This window comes from Cucumis melo, chromosome 11, assembly GCF_025177605.1.
Source record: "Cucumis melo cultivar AY chromosome 11, USDA_Cmelo_AY_1.0, whole genome shotgun sequence".
Taxonomy (NCBI): Eukaryota; Viridiplantae; Streptophyta; class Magnoliopsida; order Cucurbitales; family Cucurbitaceae; genus Cucumis; species Cucumis melo.
Window position 1 is genome coordinate 31,584,592 of NC_066867.1, and position 17,505 is coordinate 31,602,096.

General features: G+C 32.6%; 4 protein-coding genes across 5 annotated transcripts; 2 read left to right on the forward strand and 2 right to left on the reverse strand.

The window, feature by feature from the left end:
- Window positions 1-2,591: 2,591 nt before the first annotated feature.
- LOC107991690 (transcription factor MYC1-like) lies at window positions 2,592-4,164 on the forward strand. Its single transcript, XM_017046998.2, has one exon. It carries the CDS (start codon window positions 2,717-2,719, stop codon window positions 4,016-4,018), a length of 1,302 nt encoding a protein of 433 aa, XP_016902487.1. The 5' UTR covers window positions 2,592-2,716; the 3' UTR covers window positions 4,019-4,164.
- Window positions 4,165-5,426: 1,262 nt separating this feature from the next.
- LOC103498788 (uncharacterized) lies at window positions 5,427-6,697 on the reverse strand. The gene is given in 3 exon segments (XM_051092003.1): window positions 5,427-6,296; window positions 6,374-6,433; window positions 6,435-6,697. Coding segments are annotated over 3 exon segments (918 nt in total). The 5' UTR covers window positions 6,564-6,697; the 3' UTR covers window positions 5,427-5,567.
- Window positions 6,698-10,428: 3,731 nt separating this feature from the next.
- Window positions 10,429-11,194, forward strand: LOC103498786 (uncharacterized). The gene has a single exon (XM_008461522.3). The coding sequence runs from the start codon at window positions 10,489-10,491 to the stop codon at window positions 10,981-10,983; it is 495 nt and encodes a 164-aa protein (XP_008459744.2). The 5' UTR covers window positions 10,429-10,488; the 3' UTR covers window positions 10,984-11,194.
- Window positions 11,195-13,300: 2,106 nt separating this feature from the next.
- Window positions 13,301-16,789, reverse strand: LOC103498791 (protein IQ-DOMAIN 17). 2 transcript variants are annotated; one of them, XM_008461528.3, is made up of 5 exons: window positions 16,516-16,789; window positions 16,153-16,428; window positions 15,312-15,557; window positions 15,044-15,187; window positions 13,301-14,209 (listed from the first exon to the last, which is right to left on the reverse strand). In XM_008461528.3, exons 1-5 carry the CDS (start codon window positions 16,594-16,596, stop codon window positions 13,421-13,423), a joined length of 1,536 nt encoding a protein of 511 aa, XP_008459750.1. In that variant the 5' UTR covers window positions 16,597-16,789; the 3' UTR covers window positions 13,301-13,420. The 2 variants fall into 2 exon arrangements, with proteins under 2 accessions (XP_008459750.1, XP_008459749.1); XM_008461527.3 differs by having other exon boundaries at window positions 15,044-15,190.
- Window positions 16,790-17,505: the final 716 nt, after the last annotated feature.

A 17,505-nucleotide genomic window follows, 5' to 3' on the forward strand; every position in this document is an offset into this window, starting at 1 on the left:
CGATTATTGCTTTAGTAAGAAAATGTCTTAAAAGAAGAATGGTTAGCCATAACTAAGAGAATTTCTATTAACTCTCTTGACGATGTTCTAATCTTTTTAGAAAATCTTGAATATTCAAGTACAATATATACAAAGAAACCACCTTTTAGATACATAAAACTCAAAAATTTAAAAATGTGGTGCAAAATTAAATTTTGTATTATGACAAATTTTTGTTTGAAAGACCATAAGAAAAATGGTTAATAATTGAAAACCCTCCAAATCTAGAGCTTAATTTTGTTAATTTTATATTTACTTATTTAAAAAAACAAGTAGTTTTTTAGAAAACAATTTTGAAGTGAAATTAAATTGTCTCTCTCTCTCTCTTTCCTATTTTCTTCTTTTTCTATCATCTCAATACTCACTTTGTTTTTTCTTCATTAGAATTTGACTTGTAAGAGAACAATTTAAAAATATATAATTATTTTTTAAAAGTAAACAGCTAGTTGGGATTTAGGACGACGCCTAAGTCCAAGCTAGACACGAAAATTTATTGATGAAGGGCTAGAGGAAAGCCCAATAGCTAATTACAAAAGACGCAATTGTAGCAGCTGAATAGTTTTTAAAATAAAGATCTCTACTGCATCAATTGCCCATGAGGATTTTGCACTCTTCCCACATATTTGCAATTGAGTTTTGATAGCTAAAAGTACCAAAAATTCTATTGTTTCTCTCAGACCAAGTACCCCAAAGGATAGCTATAAGCCCGCAAAAAATGACCTTGTGTTTCGGGAGGGAGCGGTTTAGAGAGAGGATGAAGGAGAACAGAGCCTCAAAGTCGTCGGGATCAAGAGAGAAGTTGAGAGACTGATGGAGCGAGGACCACAAGGGCTTCACTACTTCACAGCGAAGAAAAAGGTGATCTCCCGATGATATTTTGTTCATATTTTTTGAATATGAATAAAAATGTATAATTATTATCATGTTGTTCCCCAAAATTTCTAATTCACAATATGCAATTCAAATAATTTTGAAATCAATAAATCAGTAAGACAACCAATATGATCAAACCAACTTTCTTATAACTTTATTGAACTTAACTACTATTGATAGGGGAGTAGAAATAAAATCAAATGGTATTATATTAGAGAGGTGAAACAAAATATTTGTTTGGGATTTAAAAATCAATTATGGAATTCAAATTATAGATTATATATTATTAGTATTAGCAAATTATATCATTCAATTGTTAAATTGATTAAAATTGAAAATTTTCAATAATATAGGAATGTTATTGTCTCAAATGTGTTCAACAAATAATATTAGAATGCACCGATATTAGGCTCGAGGTACGAAGAGGATGCTCATCTCCTCTATATATTCTTTCAATAAAAAAAAAATGAATGTCTAAAAAAAACAACTAAAATTAGATTAAACGTTAGTATGAGCACATGTATTTATTGAACAAAACATTTAACTTATAACAAAATATATTTTATTTGATCTCTAAAGTTTTAAAAGATTGATAACGGATCCTTTTTTTACTATTAGTTGACTAAAAAATTTAAAGTGATTGAGTTGTTATTTTTTGTAACTATATATATATATATATTTTTTTTTCTTTCTTCTCTATTGAAAAGTTGGTATTCATTATAATCTAACTTTAACTTGTTATTGTTTATTTTTTATAATTGTGAGATCCATAATGGTTGGAGAAGGTATGATAGTCCCATGAAAATTATTTTTGGAGTATTTTGTAATTATGAATGCATAGTCATTAAATACAAGTTGGCCATATTATAAATACATAACTTGTCTTTATTTGAAAAAACAAGAGAACAATACTAGAGTCCATAGAATTGTACCCCACTACCCTTTAATTATTGGGATTGAGACCTTCCACTACTCTATTTCTAGGGATATGCATTCATAAATTATGCTTTCCAATTTCTTTCATAGTATATATATATATATATAATTTCAATTCAACTGCCTTCTAATTATAAGTAAAATTTTAGATTTTATCAAATTTCATATATGGATAAAAATCCATCTACATTTATCTTGATAAAATTTAAAAAATTTAATATATTTTATAAATATTGTGATTCGTTGTTATGTTATATTTTCTTGTAAGTAGAGAAAAAAAGAGAAAAAAACTCGATTTAGTCTCTTTTACCTACCACTATGAATTCTTTTAAATTACAACCTTAAAAACGAGGAACCAACGGTGTAGAATAGAAGAAGTTATTTAGGAAGGTGGATTTATTTTTGACTATATATTTTTTTACTTTTAATTCATTTATGTATGTTGTTAGGAAGTGATATTTTATTATGTTAAAAATGAAATTAAAATGTGAAGATGATAATTAAAAAAAGAAAAAGAAACACATGAACTAAAAATTTAAAGTTGTATGTAAGTGCACAACTAACATTTCTACAAACTAGATTTAGAAAATTAAGTTGTAAATCTTTTGAAAGTTTAGTGACCCCACCTGTCTTTTAATCTAATTGTTTTGGGTTAAATTGTAAATTAAAATTGATCCTATGATTTAAAAAAACAATTGGATTCCATGATACATAGTTATATTGTATGACAATTTTAATTGTATAGTAGTAGAGTTCGAATTCCTCATCACATGTCTCATCTCTCACACTGACACATTATTGTACCTTAAATCCCTAAAACCATTTCTCTCTAACAACCTCCCCACCTCCATTTTCACTCCTCGTACCCATGGAAGAACTCCTTCTTTCTCCTTCATCTTCATCCTCCTCCTCCTCATCCCTCCACCACCGCCTCCGCTTTCTCCTCCACTCTCAGCCACTCCCTTGGTCCTATGCCATCTTCTGGCAAACCACCACCGACGACAATGGCTCTGTTTTCCTCTCATGGCGCGATGGCCACTTCCAATTCCCTTCTCAACACCCCCTCTCTCCCCCTCTCCTCCCCGACGACCCCACCGACCTCGATTGGTTCTACATGATGTCCTTAACCTCCTCCTTCCCCGCCGCCGACGCCCTTCCGGGAAAATCCTTCACCTCTTCTTCTGTCGTCTGGCTCACCGGCTCCGAAGAACTCCACCTCCACGACTGCCATAGAGTCAAAGAAGCTAAATCTCACGGCATTCAAACCTTCCTTTGCGTCCCAACTTCCTACGGTGTTCTCGAACTCGCCTCCCAACAAATCATCCCCGAGGATTGGGGATTAATCCAACAGATAAAATCCCTGTTCGACCCGGGTTTTGTTAATTTCAGTAATACCACCGATACACCACTTCCGTTTTTGGATCAAGACTTCAACTTCGAGGATATTGGGTTTATAAGCGAAGTGGCGGAGGAAGAAATGGAAACCCCATTAAGAAAAAAATCGAAAACAGGGGAATGGGAGTTGTCGGATTCCGACAGCCCTGTTATGAAAACGGGGGTGATGAAAAAAACAGGGCAAAAACGAGGACGGAAGCCGAATATGAGTAAAGAAAATGCGATGAATCATGTAGAAGCAGAACGACAGAGAAGGGAGAAATTAAACAATAGATTCTACGCATTACGATCTGTAGTCCCAAATGTTTCGAGAATGGATAAAGCTTCATTGCTTTCTGATGCGGTTTCGTATATAAATGCATTGAAGGCTAAACTGGAGGAGATGGAGTTGCAATTGAGAGAGTCGAAGAAATCGAGAGACGATGGTGGTGATAATCAAAGCACCACGACGACGTCAGAGGAGCTAATGAAGGGGAAAAATGGTGGAGGTGTTAGGACAACGACGACTACAACAACAACGACAACATTGGTAACACGGTTCGATGTGGAGGTGAAAATTATTGGTAGGGATGCAATGGTGAGAGTTCAATCTCAGAATTTGAACTTCCCTTCGGCGATTGTAATGGGTGTATTTCGAGATATGGAGTTTGAAATTCAGCATGCGAGTATAACAAATGTGAATGATATTATGCTTCAAGATGTTTTGATTAAGCTTCCTCATGGTTTCTCTACTGATGAAGCTTTGAAAGCTGCTGTTTTGTCAAGATTACATTAAAACAACAAACCTTCATTTCTTTGAACTCACTTTGTACAAAAATAAATTCTCCCTTTTTTCTTTTGTTTAAATTATGATAAGTATATATTGAGAGGGAATTAAATGTTTTAACTTTTTTCTTTATAATAAAAGTTCTTGGACTTTTTTTGTTGTGTGTGTGTGTGTGTGTGTGGTTTGGTCTCTCAAATTGATAACATTAGATTTAGCACGTGGTGTACCTTTCTAGCCTTTTTCCAAGTTTATTTCCACCTTTTAGTTTCTCTTCTTTTAGCTACATTTTCAATGAATATGGGTCATTTTAGTCTTTGGAAGTTATTGCTTTTTTCTTCATCTTTAATAATAATAATAATAATAATAATAATAATAATATAATTTAATAAAATATACAATATTAACATTGTTAGGGGTGGAAATTAAAAGACTAATTTAACTAACTATCAAGTTAAGACCATGATTCAATGGGTTGTTCCAACAAAAAAGAACATGGCTATTAGATTTTCTTTAAAATATTTGTGTACTATGGCTATTAGATTTTTTTTTTCTTTTCTTTTTTTTTTGTCAATCAAAAACAATTTGAAACCATTAGATGTTTCATATGTCAAGGACAAATTGGATCAGTTTGCTTGATGGGTCAAATTTCTTTAAACTATAAACATAAAGAGATCCATGGTTCTAAAATCTCCAATAAAGTGCCAAAGATAAAATAGAGATCTTATATTCCTACACGAGAACAAGTGTTCGTAACTCTTTTCTTTTTAAGTACACTTGTTAAGAGTTTGATTTTTACATTGATTTGTTTAAGGGTTTTTCACATGTTAAGGAAAAATATTTTAAAAAACTTGTTTTTATTTAAACTTTTTTATATCAAAGCTATAGTATATACACTTCAAAAACCCTTTACAAAAGTTTTCAAAAACTATAGCTTTCTACTTTCTAAAATGATTTATTTTTTAAATTAATAGCTTGAAAATGTATTCTAAATATATTCTTAAAGTACACTTTAAGTTGATTTGAAAAAATAAGTTTATAAATATTTTTTTACTAACTTATATGGTCTATCACTAAAAGACTTACGAGATATATTATTACTAATAGACTTGGAAAACCAAATTTAAATTTAGTTATTTTTGTAAATGATTGTGTACTATGCTATTTAAACAAAAACTTAAAATGAACCTTATTGTGGTATTTGTAATCCTCTTGGTGAAAGAACTTTGTGGGTGGGAACTCAACTCATAAGCTATTGGGCCCAATGATTGGTTGGCTTGGTGACTATGCTTCCAAATTCAACCTTATTTATTTAATCAAATAAAGTACAATTTGTACAACAATCAGTAAAATTCATCAATAATCCAATCTTTCTAAATCCACAAAAAAAAAAGGAAAAAAAAAAGAAAAAAAAAAGATGTAAGAAGGAAATAATAATATTCTGTTTCTCATACAGATTGATTGAGCCAATTTTAGATGATGTACAAATCAAATTACAATAACTGATTTAGATGAACAAGTTTTAAAATAAACCATACAATTGTACACGTGGCATGAGACTTTAACGAGACACAAGAACCCAGTGTTGACCATCAACTTTGACTTTAAAGCCATTGATTTGAGCAAACAAATTAACTGCCCGTCTTACCCCTCGATTATCAGCCGATAGAAAATAATCATGCCCGAATAAAACCCCACCCGGTCTAAGTATCCGATAAGCCCGGTTTATATCAGACCAAGCCGAGTTAAAGTCATGACCCGCATCCACTTCAATCAAATCCCCATAAACCCCCCACTCGCACAGACTATCAAGAACCGAACCGGTCGAGAACGGCAAAGGGATAATCGAATCGGAAGCGTTCATGGAAACCACATTCTGCATAAACTGATAAAGCAACGAAACGTCGCCGTTTACCATGGTTAAATCCTTAAACCGGTCGAGAAAACCGGGCCAGCCACGAAAATCATCAACGCAGAGAATCTGAGTGTTGAGGCCGAGTTGACGAGTCAAGTCCGCCATGTGAGTCGCTGAGGCACCCAGAAACGAACCGACCTCGATAATGGTCCGTGGCTTAACTTGTGTAACAAGGTTCCGGAAAACGGCGCCGTTTGAGCCCCATCCCTTGATTTTTTTGGGGTGGAGAAGGTGAGCGATGTGGGGGTGAGGGAAGTCGATGAAGGGGGATTTACCGTTGAAGACGCTTTGGAGGATTGTTGAACGTACGTGTTGGTGAGGGATGGGTGGGGAACAGCGGGTTTTGATTCGGAATTGGTTGAGGTCAGGGGGTGTGTCGGTGACTTGGAAGAGTTGAGGTTGATTATCAGGAGTGGAATCATAATAAGAAGGAGGAGTCGTAACATCCGAATTTGAAGGAGGAGGAGAGAGGGAGGAGGAAAGCGACGACGTAGAGGGGGATGATGATGATGATGATGATGATGATGATAAGTAACCGAGAGCGTAGGTTAATAAGATGATGATAAAATATGCGGCGGGCTTGACGATGGCAGCTAGGGAGGAGGCTATGGCGGCGTTGCGGCGGTGGAGTCTGTCCTTCATTTTGTAGAGAGGGAGAAAAATAGAGAGAGAGAAGAGAGAATTAAAATGGAGGTTTGATTTTAGTAAAGAGTAAAGAGATTGGTGTGATGGTGATGCTATACTTTCATGATCATTCGTTTAGATAAGAAGAAAAGCTAAGTCGTCGATCGAATATATAAAATATATACACACCCACACAGTATATAACAATTATAAACTTTTTTCTTTTTTCTATTTTTAATTTTGTTTTGTACGTTTCTCTCTTCTTTTGGTTTTATGGAAGTTTTACAATTTTTTTTTTCAAAACAATATCATTTCCCAATCATTTTAAAAAAAGTTTTGACATACTAACTTAAAGGAAAAAAAAGAAAAAAGTCTCCACCTAATCATTTCCCAAGAAAAATAATAACAATATTAATTTGGGTTTCTAATCTAAAAGGAATAATCTCTCAAAATTGTTAAGTTAAAACATAAAATTATGTATATACAAATGAACATAAAAGTCAACTTTACGTTTATCAGCCAAAGTTTGTGTGTACAACACGAAAGGGGTTAGCATGTGGTTTGGAAAATTTAGCATTCAAATCCCAAAGTTGATTACTCATCCATTTCTTCTCATGTGATTTCTTTTAAGGTAATACTATTTGTTCGTGTGATTTTTTAGAGTAATAATATTGCAAAAATACTCTTAAAATATAAGTAAGTTTTTATTGATTATGCATCGACAATTTTTTCTTTCAAATTTGACTAGTTATATCTAATTAATTTTTATTAACATATCAATATTTTTATTGACATTTTTACAATTTCAATAAGTTTGACTTTAACGTGATTAGAACAAGATAGATAAATTGATATTTTCATTATATTTTAAAAGAAATTCATACAAACATAAAAACAAGCAACAAAATTAAACGATACTAATGCCAATATAATATAAATAAGTTAAAAATATCATTTTCTATATATTGAAGTTCGATTATTTTTGTTCATGTATTTTCAAATTTTTAATTTTAATCCATATAAATTCAATTAATCTTAAATTTAGTCCGATGCTTGGTTACTTAAGCTTTTCTAAAACTTTTTTTTCTTGTTGTTTACTATTAACACATTTTCACTATAAAATTTGAAAATAGATATCTACATATCATATTTCATATCGTGAAAATTAATATTATTATTATTTAGTCAATTTGAATAAAAAAGTGAATTTGAGAGAAAATTCAAACTTTTAAAAACGTAGGGACTAAAATTAAACATATGAAAGTATAAAGATTAAAGTTGAATAAATATTAAAGTATAGAACAAAAATGATATTTTAACTAATAAATAATTTAAAAAAACATTTGTACTTTTTTATTAAAAAAAGAAAATTATCAAAATAGAAATTTAAACTTCTTGAAAAAGTTTTTTTAAGAATTTTCTTCTATAGAGTATAAATAATTTGTCGATAATATTTTTAAAAATATTGACGAGTACTAAAATAATAAAAATAAAAATAAAAGAATGCTGTAAAGTCAATGGGTATTCCTAACTATTTATCGAACATATCAACGTCTCTTCTTCTTTTTCAAATACAATATATTTTGGATCATATCAAAATTATCACATCAATCCACATTCTCATATTAGCCATACATATAAATATCAACTAATTGATTTTTCTAACACTTTAAATATCTATCATGTGCTAACAAATATAAAATGATATGATTCAATGGAACGAAGTTGCGACTTTCTTTAACATTTTCGATTCTTCCATTCCAAATATTATTCAACTAAAATTTCAATCTTCACTAAAGTAAGAAGGAAATATATAGTTATGCTAAATTATTTAACTTATGTTTAGGTCTACAAAATATTGACCTATGTTCTTAAAATGATTGAGTGGAATCCATTTGAACAATGAATTATATATATTACCTTCTATGATTGTGTCTTTTCTTATATCCAAATGTTGGTTAGGTTATTGAATATTGTGATGATAGAATTATAATTATAATCACAAGTAAAGCACTATCCACCCAACCAATATTTTTTTAAAAAATATGTTTAGTTATTCAACCACCATTTTCTTAATAATACAGGAGACTTTGGTAGAGCTTTAGAAAATAAAATTACTAATTAAAAATTATGCACAAGCTTTCTTAAATATTGATTAATGATCCTTTCAATTATATATATGTATATATAATTGATTAATGATCGTTTTTATATTATAAAGTGTATTTAATTATTATTGATAACTACGTGCAATGTTATAGGGCTGAAAATGTCATATTTATAATCATTCAAAATTTTCAATTTTTCAAGTTTCTTATTTTTTTTTTTAACTCTAAAATGTTTCATTAATATCCATCGTCTTTGGGACGGATTCAAAATGTGAATACTAAATCAAACTATATCATTGATAAAAATTAATATTATATATGTACAAGTGAATGTTTGACATTAAAGAAAATGTTATTAAAAGTATTTAATGTTGGGTAATCTTTAATGTTGATTAGCTCGTTATTGATTAAAAATATTTGTATTATAGTGTAAATTGCAAAAGCTTCGAGATTCTTGATATCTCACATGTACTCGACCTTGACACAATAACCGATAAAGTTAAAGGTATATTTCAAATATAGGAAATTGAAAAATATATTCTATTTGAGTTTTTGATTTAGAAAAATGGATCAATATATCTTTTAAAAACTTATTATAAAGATTTATTTTGTTGATGGAAATATAATATATCAATGTAGGGGTAAAATTACCTTTACATATATATACTTTTATTTTCTTCGATTTTCAACAACATTCTTCAACTTTTTCACCAACCTTTATAATATAACGTTAAATTGTTTCACCAACCAATTTTCTTATGATCTACTTCTAGCTATCAAAATGGTATGCAAAATTTTAGAACATTTTTCCACCTTTTTTTTGTTGATACAATTTTTAAGAATTTAATATGAATTCCAAAAATTAACATACTTCTTAAAAAATGGTTAATTCAATAAGAAATATTTGATTAATAAACAAAACTAAAAAGAAATATAGTACGAAAGAAAGTTAAGACAATAGAAATTATGAATCACACTTGAAAAAATAATGACTACCAACTAAAATTTCGAATATTTCTTTCTCCTTTTAAACTTTAGAATAAAAATATTAACATATATATATACAAATTGTAATAGTTTAAAAAATTAAAGGGAAATTGGATCACAAGATAAAAAAAAGTTCAGAAAAAAATAGTCAATAATACATTTTCTTTTTCATATTGCAAATATGACAAGTAATTAGATATATCATACGAGTATTAAATGATTATTAAAAGGCTATCAGAAGGCTATTAAAAAATTGTCAGATAGCTATCCGCTTTTAAATTTGCTAATTTTGCAATTTAGAAATTGCATTAACATGAATCCTATTATCATAAAAAGTGTTGCTATTTTTGCAAAGCGCCCCAAAATTAAATTTAAAATTAAAAAAAATAGAAAAAATTATCAAACTATTTATACTTCATATAATAAAACCAATTAAAATGAGAAAGTTTATTACACTTGAATTTTTTATAAAATATAAATATTTTATCAAATGTAATATTTTTTTTTTTTTTGACAATTTTTAAGTTATCACTATTGATTACTACTTTTAGAAAATGTGTTTATATATTTGATTAGAGAAATTAGAAAGTAGAATATTTGAAAAAAATATTTATACTTCAAATAAAAAGAAAAATAGAAAGTCAAAGTATAATATTTTTTTTTTTTTGTCTCTTAATAGTTTTGTTTCGTAAGATGTAAATAGTTTTTTAATTAATTAATTAATTAGGGTTAAAATAGTTAACCATCAGAATTAGCCATTAGATAACTTCTAAAACCTTATCAAAATTTTACACATTGGAACTTAGGAGCTTCATTCATTATTTTCCCGAATTCCCCAACTCCAAACGATGTGGGCTGCCTCTTCCACCTCACCTAGCCCCTCGTTCCGCCGCCTCCCCATCACAACCACTCCTCCGCCCGCCGCTCCGGTCTCCCTCTTCTACGCAAAGTCCCACCCCCCCAAAATGGACGCTGAAAACACCAAACCAAACAACAGTGGCACCATCAAAAGCTTTGGCCACAAAATTCTCTCAGCCGTGAACTCCCCAACTCCCCAATCCCTTAACCAAACGACCCCGAAACACGAATCCCAACCGGAGGCTCCCCAAATTAGTGGGTCCGATGTTCTAAGGGCACTGCAGAAGGCGGCTGCCGTGAAGGAGAAGAACAGAACCCAACAAGTTAAAGAGAAGAAGAAGAAGAAGAAGAAAGAAGGGGCTGCCACCGAAGACAGTTACTCTGAGATGAACCATAGAGTGAGGCCTCTTAAGATCAAGAGAGATTGGGGATTGAGGCTCACCCAATTGGAAAAACGCCTTCTGGAAATGTCTGAGCCGGGTTGATGATTCTTATTTGAATTGTCATTGATTTGTATATTCATTTGTTGCGTTTGTGTAGATTTTAAGTCTCTGTATGTTCAATTCCAAGTAAAATGGCAAAATTTTCATATTTTTGGTACTTTCCCCTGATATTCACAACGTTCTGTAAATGATGGCTGTAGTAGTAAAGAATTGACATTACCAAAATACATTACTACTAGATTTAGTAGTTTATCCATATTCTTTATGCCACTCCTCCATTTGGGTTTCCTTCTGAGTTTTGTCCTCACTGAACTAGATGAAACAAACCTCTTTTTTACAGTGGTTGATAGTCGTTTGTTTCTTCGTTATGCTTCGTGGTCAGAAATTAAAAGGGGATGGAGTTGTGAATTCGAAAGAATTATGAAGTTTTGAGTGTAAACTCGTAGGATCAGGGTGGGAGTTGAGGCAAATTTTTTATCTTTTTAGTTGTGGAGCTGCGAACTCCTTAGGCCGAACAACTCTGCACCCCCTTATCCAGAACTCTATGCAGCGGCAATATGAAGTTGAGAACTTTAAGGCCAAATAAGAAGTTGAGAACTCCACCAACTGATAAAGAGTCCAGTCATATCATGTCAGTCCATAAAGGACCGACGGAGAGCTATTGGAAGCTACCCAGGACTTGATTGTTTGTATCTACCTGTTACATTTTGTCTAAAAGATAATAGGGAACTACAATGGACAAAAAGGAGCTACAAGACTTCCATACACAACAAAGTATTATAAGAAGTGAGATTACTTTCATAGTCCATTAAGATTCAACCATGTTACCGTTGGTCCGGACCAGGTGAATTGGCCACCGGAATTGGATGAAGTTCATGTCCTAGAGTTCTTGTTACATATTTTAGCGCTGTTACTGAAAACATAAATCTTTGAGAACTTCCGTGGTATCTGAGATTGAGTCTTCTAAAATACGATCTTAAGTTTGTTGTATTGATCTGTATGACTCAGCCTGAGCTTGCTATTATGAAATCAACAGATGATGCACTTCTTAGATTTGGAGATTTGTTTAAATCTTTCTTGGTGTGCTCAAAGAGAAACTGTTACTTTATAAGTTTATTTAAAAGATTATAAATTTAAACAAATCTTTGAACCCATTTTATGGCTTCAATACCGTGATTATGTTTTGGTGGAAGACTCTCCTGAACTTTTTTTATTACTCTTTTTCAGAATGGTTTCCTCACAATTTCATAGCTTGTTCCCTATCGTGGAGAATCGCCCCGCCAAGAGAACTCTGATTATGGTTTTCATCTTCTTTTCTCACCAATTTGTCTAAACCTCCCTACCAAAATTGCAACTTGACCCAAATATATTTAGCTTGTTTATTTTCAGGTCCCTAAAACAATTTTTTTATATTTTTTTGGTTTAAACTATACGAGATACCCTTCGATTTTCAAAATTTTCATTATGGTAGGTTGAAATAATCTATCTAAAATTTTGAGAAAAAGTTTCGTTTCGTCAAGATTTTGTTTAAGAGAAGATGGAAATTGAATTCAAAGTGACATAGGCGGCTTGAACTTTAGAGAATGTTTCAATATTTCATCTTAAGCTGCAGTTGTTTCAAGACAACCACGAACCAATTTATTTATTTTCAGCTGCGAGCTCTAGAAATATACCAAATAATCTTAGTTACATTTGAAATGAAATCGATGTTAGAGATGAATGGTGAAGAGGAAGAGACGAACGAAGAAATTCAAAGCGATCAAACTTGTTTGACAATTGTAACAATTGTCTCGTAAACTTTTGTTTTCATTTGAGAGGGTGAAATGAGTTCCTTAGTTTCATGTATTTGCCAATGTACGCTTACGTATTACTCTCATTTTTAAACTAATCACCAAATGATAGTTTTTTTTTTCATTTTAATAGGAAGTAAAGAAAGTTATTTTGAAACCATTTCAATTGTAAAGTTTAGAATGACAACTTTGAAACAAAAGAGCATATAGTTTCTTTTTCATTTTAGTAGTGGAGATGTACACCAACATTAAAAAATATAAATGAAATTTGAATATCTATCACATGTACCACTTTTTACAAGTCGATGTCACTGGTAAATATCCATCACCCTCATCAATTTTTACAAACATAAATGTCACGTTCCTAAAAAAGAAAACATGTCAACTCATGTTGTTACGACTTTGACATCCTTCCAAAGTTATTAAAGGAAAAATATATTTTTTGAAATAGTATTCTCTCATCATCTTAGCTGAGAAAGTTAGTGTGTAGTTTGATGGTTGGTTTGTTCTTCCGTACCTATGCTTAAAAGAATAATGACAAATAAGAAAGAAAAAAAAAGTAAAGGAAGAGGACAAAAGAAAATTATTCAATTGAGTGCTAATTCATCTGCTGAACCTGTTTACACTTCGAAATCTTCAAGTACAAAAGCCTCTTAAAATTAAATTCCTCAACTTTGTGGCTTTGTTCATCATCTCAACCACCTTCTAAGATCAGTGGTTGAAGATGGAGAAACCTCTCCTCCATGGCTTTCTGTATAGCAAGAAGAATAATTTGACTGTTCCTCTAACCCACCAAACCTTCCACAAGCACTCTTAAAACTTGGACTCTTCATGCTATTCCCATAAACAGAACACCCTGCTATTCTACCATAAGGATCCGGCGGTACTGGAAACGATAGCCGTTTCCTTGCAGTCCCACCAACTCGTTCCCTCTCGGGCGTTGCTGGCCTTTGCCTTGGTGCACTTTGTGACCGCACTCGTGCCTTGGCTGACTCTGTTGCTGCCATGTAATTTGGCATTGAAGTCCCTCCACCACTACCCCCTTTTTGATATTGATATTTTGACCTCAAGCTTGGTGTTTGGGATGTAATTTGGTGATGGTTGATTTGATTTCTATCTTCTCTGCTGTAGCGAGGACTCGCCGACCGAACTTGAGGGACTGGTCGTGATTTTGACGGGGATGGGGTGATGGAGAATTGGTGTTGATGGGCTCTGTGGAGTGGGGAGGAGGATGAAAGCGAGTTCGATCTTTGGGATTGAGGTTGATAATTTGTTGTGTGGAGATTGTTGGGAGATAAGTAGGAGTAGGGTCGAGAGGTGTCGATTTCAAGGGTTTTAAGGGGCTGTGGTCTGTGATCTGTGGAAGCTCTTGCCCTGCTCTCCCATGGCTTCTTTGCCATCCATTGGTCTAACCATTTTTGTCCTTCTTCAAGCTCTGTTTGATTTCCTATTGATGGGCTCTTTCCAGTCCTCCATATCTTGTGTTATCAATTCATGTCATCAGATGATAAATTCAATTAACTTTATTATTTAAGAGACAAATATTGTTCATAAATAAACATACAAACATATTTAGAAATTTATTTGGCTATGACATCCAAGTGTGAAGTTCAAATTGCTTCACTTCTTCGAACCCAAATTAAATTCACCTTTTTTAACACAAACACTCCATTTGGTAACCATTTCGTGGTTAGTATATAGTTTTTGAAAATTAAGCCTAAAAACAACTTTTCCATTCTTAAACTTCTTAAGGAATCTTTGACCTACCAACTTGGCTAGTTTGGGTTAAATAACTCAACTCTACCAAGTTCGACATTGTTTAGCGTCCAAGTTTTTTATTTTTTTTTATTTTCAATATTGAAGTTTGTGGAACTTCATCTTCTTTTCTCACTCCCTCTAGTGTTTGCTAACTCCAACTTAAGCAACTTTTCATCACAAACATATTTCCTAATTCCAACTAAACAATTCTATTCACGGAACACGTAACTTCTTAACTCTAATATATTAACTCTAGACTTTATAATTCAATTCAGAGTCCCAAACATCCACTTAGTTTGTTATCTATTTTTTACCAATGTTTTCAAAAACTAAGTCGAACTTTGAAAACTAAAAAAAAAGAAACTTGCTTTTGCTTTTGAGATTTGGTAAAAAAAATTCAACTGTTTTACTTCAGAACAATGCAAACATTGTAAGAAAGTGAGAGGAAATAGATTTAATTTTCAAAGATCAAAAGTCAAATCGCAAACAAACGGAGCTTTAAATAATACAAAGCGAAAATCAAATAGAAATAAAAGAGAGGCTTTTATAAGAACCTGCTGAGAAAAGGAATGAGATAAAATGTTGTCACGATTCAAAGCAGCATCTCTTCTAAGTTGTAACATTGCCTTAACTTCTTCAACTGTGTGAGCACGTTCATCCCAATCCTCCGTAATGCTGCTTCCTTCTCTTGACACACACTTCTTCCATACAAAAGAAACACAACAGAACTCAAATTTCATTCTAATCTCGACCTTGTTTTGAATGACTATATAAGAGCTCGAAATCTTTTAAAGTTCGTATAGTTTTTCTTTTTCAACTTACAATAGTCTTCCTTTCAGACACGTCTTGAGGATAGCGAGATTCGTAGACGCTGTTGGTGTCACTAAAGGTCGACCGTCGGCTGCCCTCGAGGGAGAGTCGCATCCGGTGATCCAGCACTTTTTCCTGTACTCTCACTAATGCTTTCATACATTGCAGTGTTGTCTTTGCTTGCTTCCTCACATTGTGTCCTCTCACTAATGCTTGCAACTTCACTAACCCCTTCAATGCCCGCAGAGCCCTCCTTGCCTTTCAAACCAAAAATTAGAATATAACTTAAGTGGATAAAACATTTGTTACGCCTTTTTTAAACTAACAAAGTGTTAGTCATCCAGTTGAAATTTACAGAAAACAGTATGCCCAACAAGTTATCGTCATACTAACGGAGGAGTGAGTCTAGTAATTCATTGTGGGCTAAACATCAATCGAGAAGGATAGCACATTCAATCACATCTTACTTTGATATTATCAGGCTAACCATCACTAAACCAAGTTTAAACCAAAGAGTTAAATATATGATTTTGAAAGAGTTAAAATCACTCTTGTCTATTCTAAGTTACTTCAGAACATTCCAAAGTCAATTATCATTATCGATGTGGAGAAAACAAAACTAGTTGTGGGCTCAACATCAATTGAGAAGTATGTCCCGTTATATCACTAGATTTTCAACACCTCTTTCAACCAAAAAGTTTAAACTAAAGAGTTATATAAACTTAGCGCGTGATTAGGAATGAATTTGAAAGTTTTAGAAATAACTTTGTCCAGTTCCAAATCACTTCAAAGATATGATTTTAACCTCCCAAAATTAAAAGTGGTTTTAACTATTTCAAAATTAATTGCTCACCAGATATCCTCTAAAGGCCGTTTGAATCACAATGGCGGCGAGACTATGTCGATCCAACCCAGGCCGAGCAGGTCGGGTAAGGTGGACAGCTTGTGCAGCCGCTCTAGCAGCAACCATGGCAGCTTCAGCCACTGCAAGCGCATGTTTCTGGTCTTCTAAAGCTACAGAATCAATGGGTAGAGCCGGTGCCGGCTTAGACGGCGGCTGGTGGGCAGCGAGTGGCTCCGGCTGCTGATTAGTTGGTTTTCTAAAAATCCATCGACGTTTGTCTCTCCTCTACACAAACAAGAAAGCTAAAATGAAGAAGAAAGACAAGAAAAAGGAAAATTACTGAGCTTTTTTAGTTAGTTTGTTTGTTTATACCTTTTCGTCGTCATCTTTAGTGGGAGATCTGAAAGCCCTTTTGACAGCAGTCAACCATGAGCTACCTCCTTTCTTCCCCATTGAATTTTGTTAAGGGAGCTTCGATTACATTAACACTAAGAAAGGAAAAATGAGATCTTTAGAAGAAAGAAAGTTGTGGAAGGAAGCCATGATAATTAAAAGCAGGGGGGCAGAGAAAGGTTGGTTGGTACTGCTGCTGAACTTGAGATGTAGGTAATGAGAGAGACAGAGAGACGTTAGGAATTGATGTGGGAATCTATTTCTATTGTATATTATTGTTCTTTGTTTTAAATAACACTCCACTCAGTCAAATTGGTAGCTACGTACGTCATCATACTACCTTCCAATTAATATCCATTCCAAGTTATAAATTAATTCTACTTCTAAACAAAGTTGGATCATAAAAACATGTCTCTAAAAGGTGTATTTTTGTTTAGAGTTGAAGGGAGGTTAGACAATGAGATGTGTCATCTTTCTGTGATTGTTACGGAAGTATTATGCCGTATCTTGAGTTCTTTTCTTTCTTGCTTTCGTTTCAATTAACGTTGTTATTGAATACGTTCTTATTTATTCATGTTCTGTTTATGATTTTGGATGATCTTTAGTACCGGAGACCGAAGCCCTTTATCTTTTGTGAGTGGTCATTTTAGTGATGGTAGAAGTTCGATCCGTTCTTTAGAGCATTTAGTTCAATTAGACCAATGTTTTTGTTCTCTATTAGTATGTGGTGTTCACGAGTTATGTTAGATTGTTTACTTCACATCTAATTTTAGATTTCCTTTGATATACTTATAAAAAAAAAACTTATCTCTCTTCACCATATTACATTTTTATTGGTATATCCACATTTTTATTGACATCTTAAACATCTCTCACACACGCATACGTTCATATGTGTATATATATATATATATTATCATACTTACAAGAAAAGGGAATATTTAATGTGAATTTTTATGCATGGGAGAG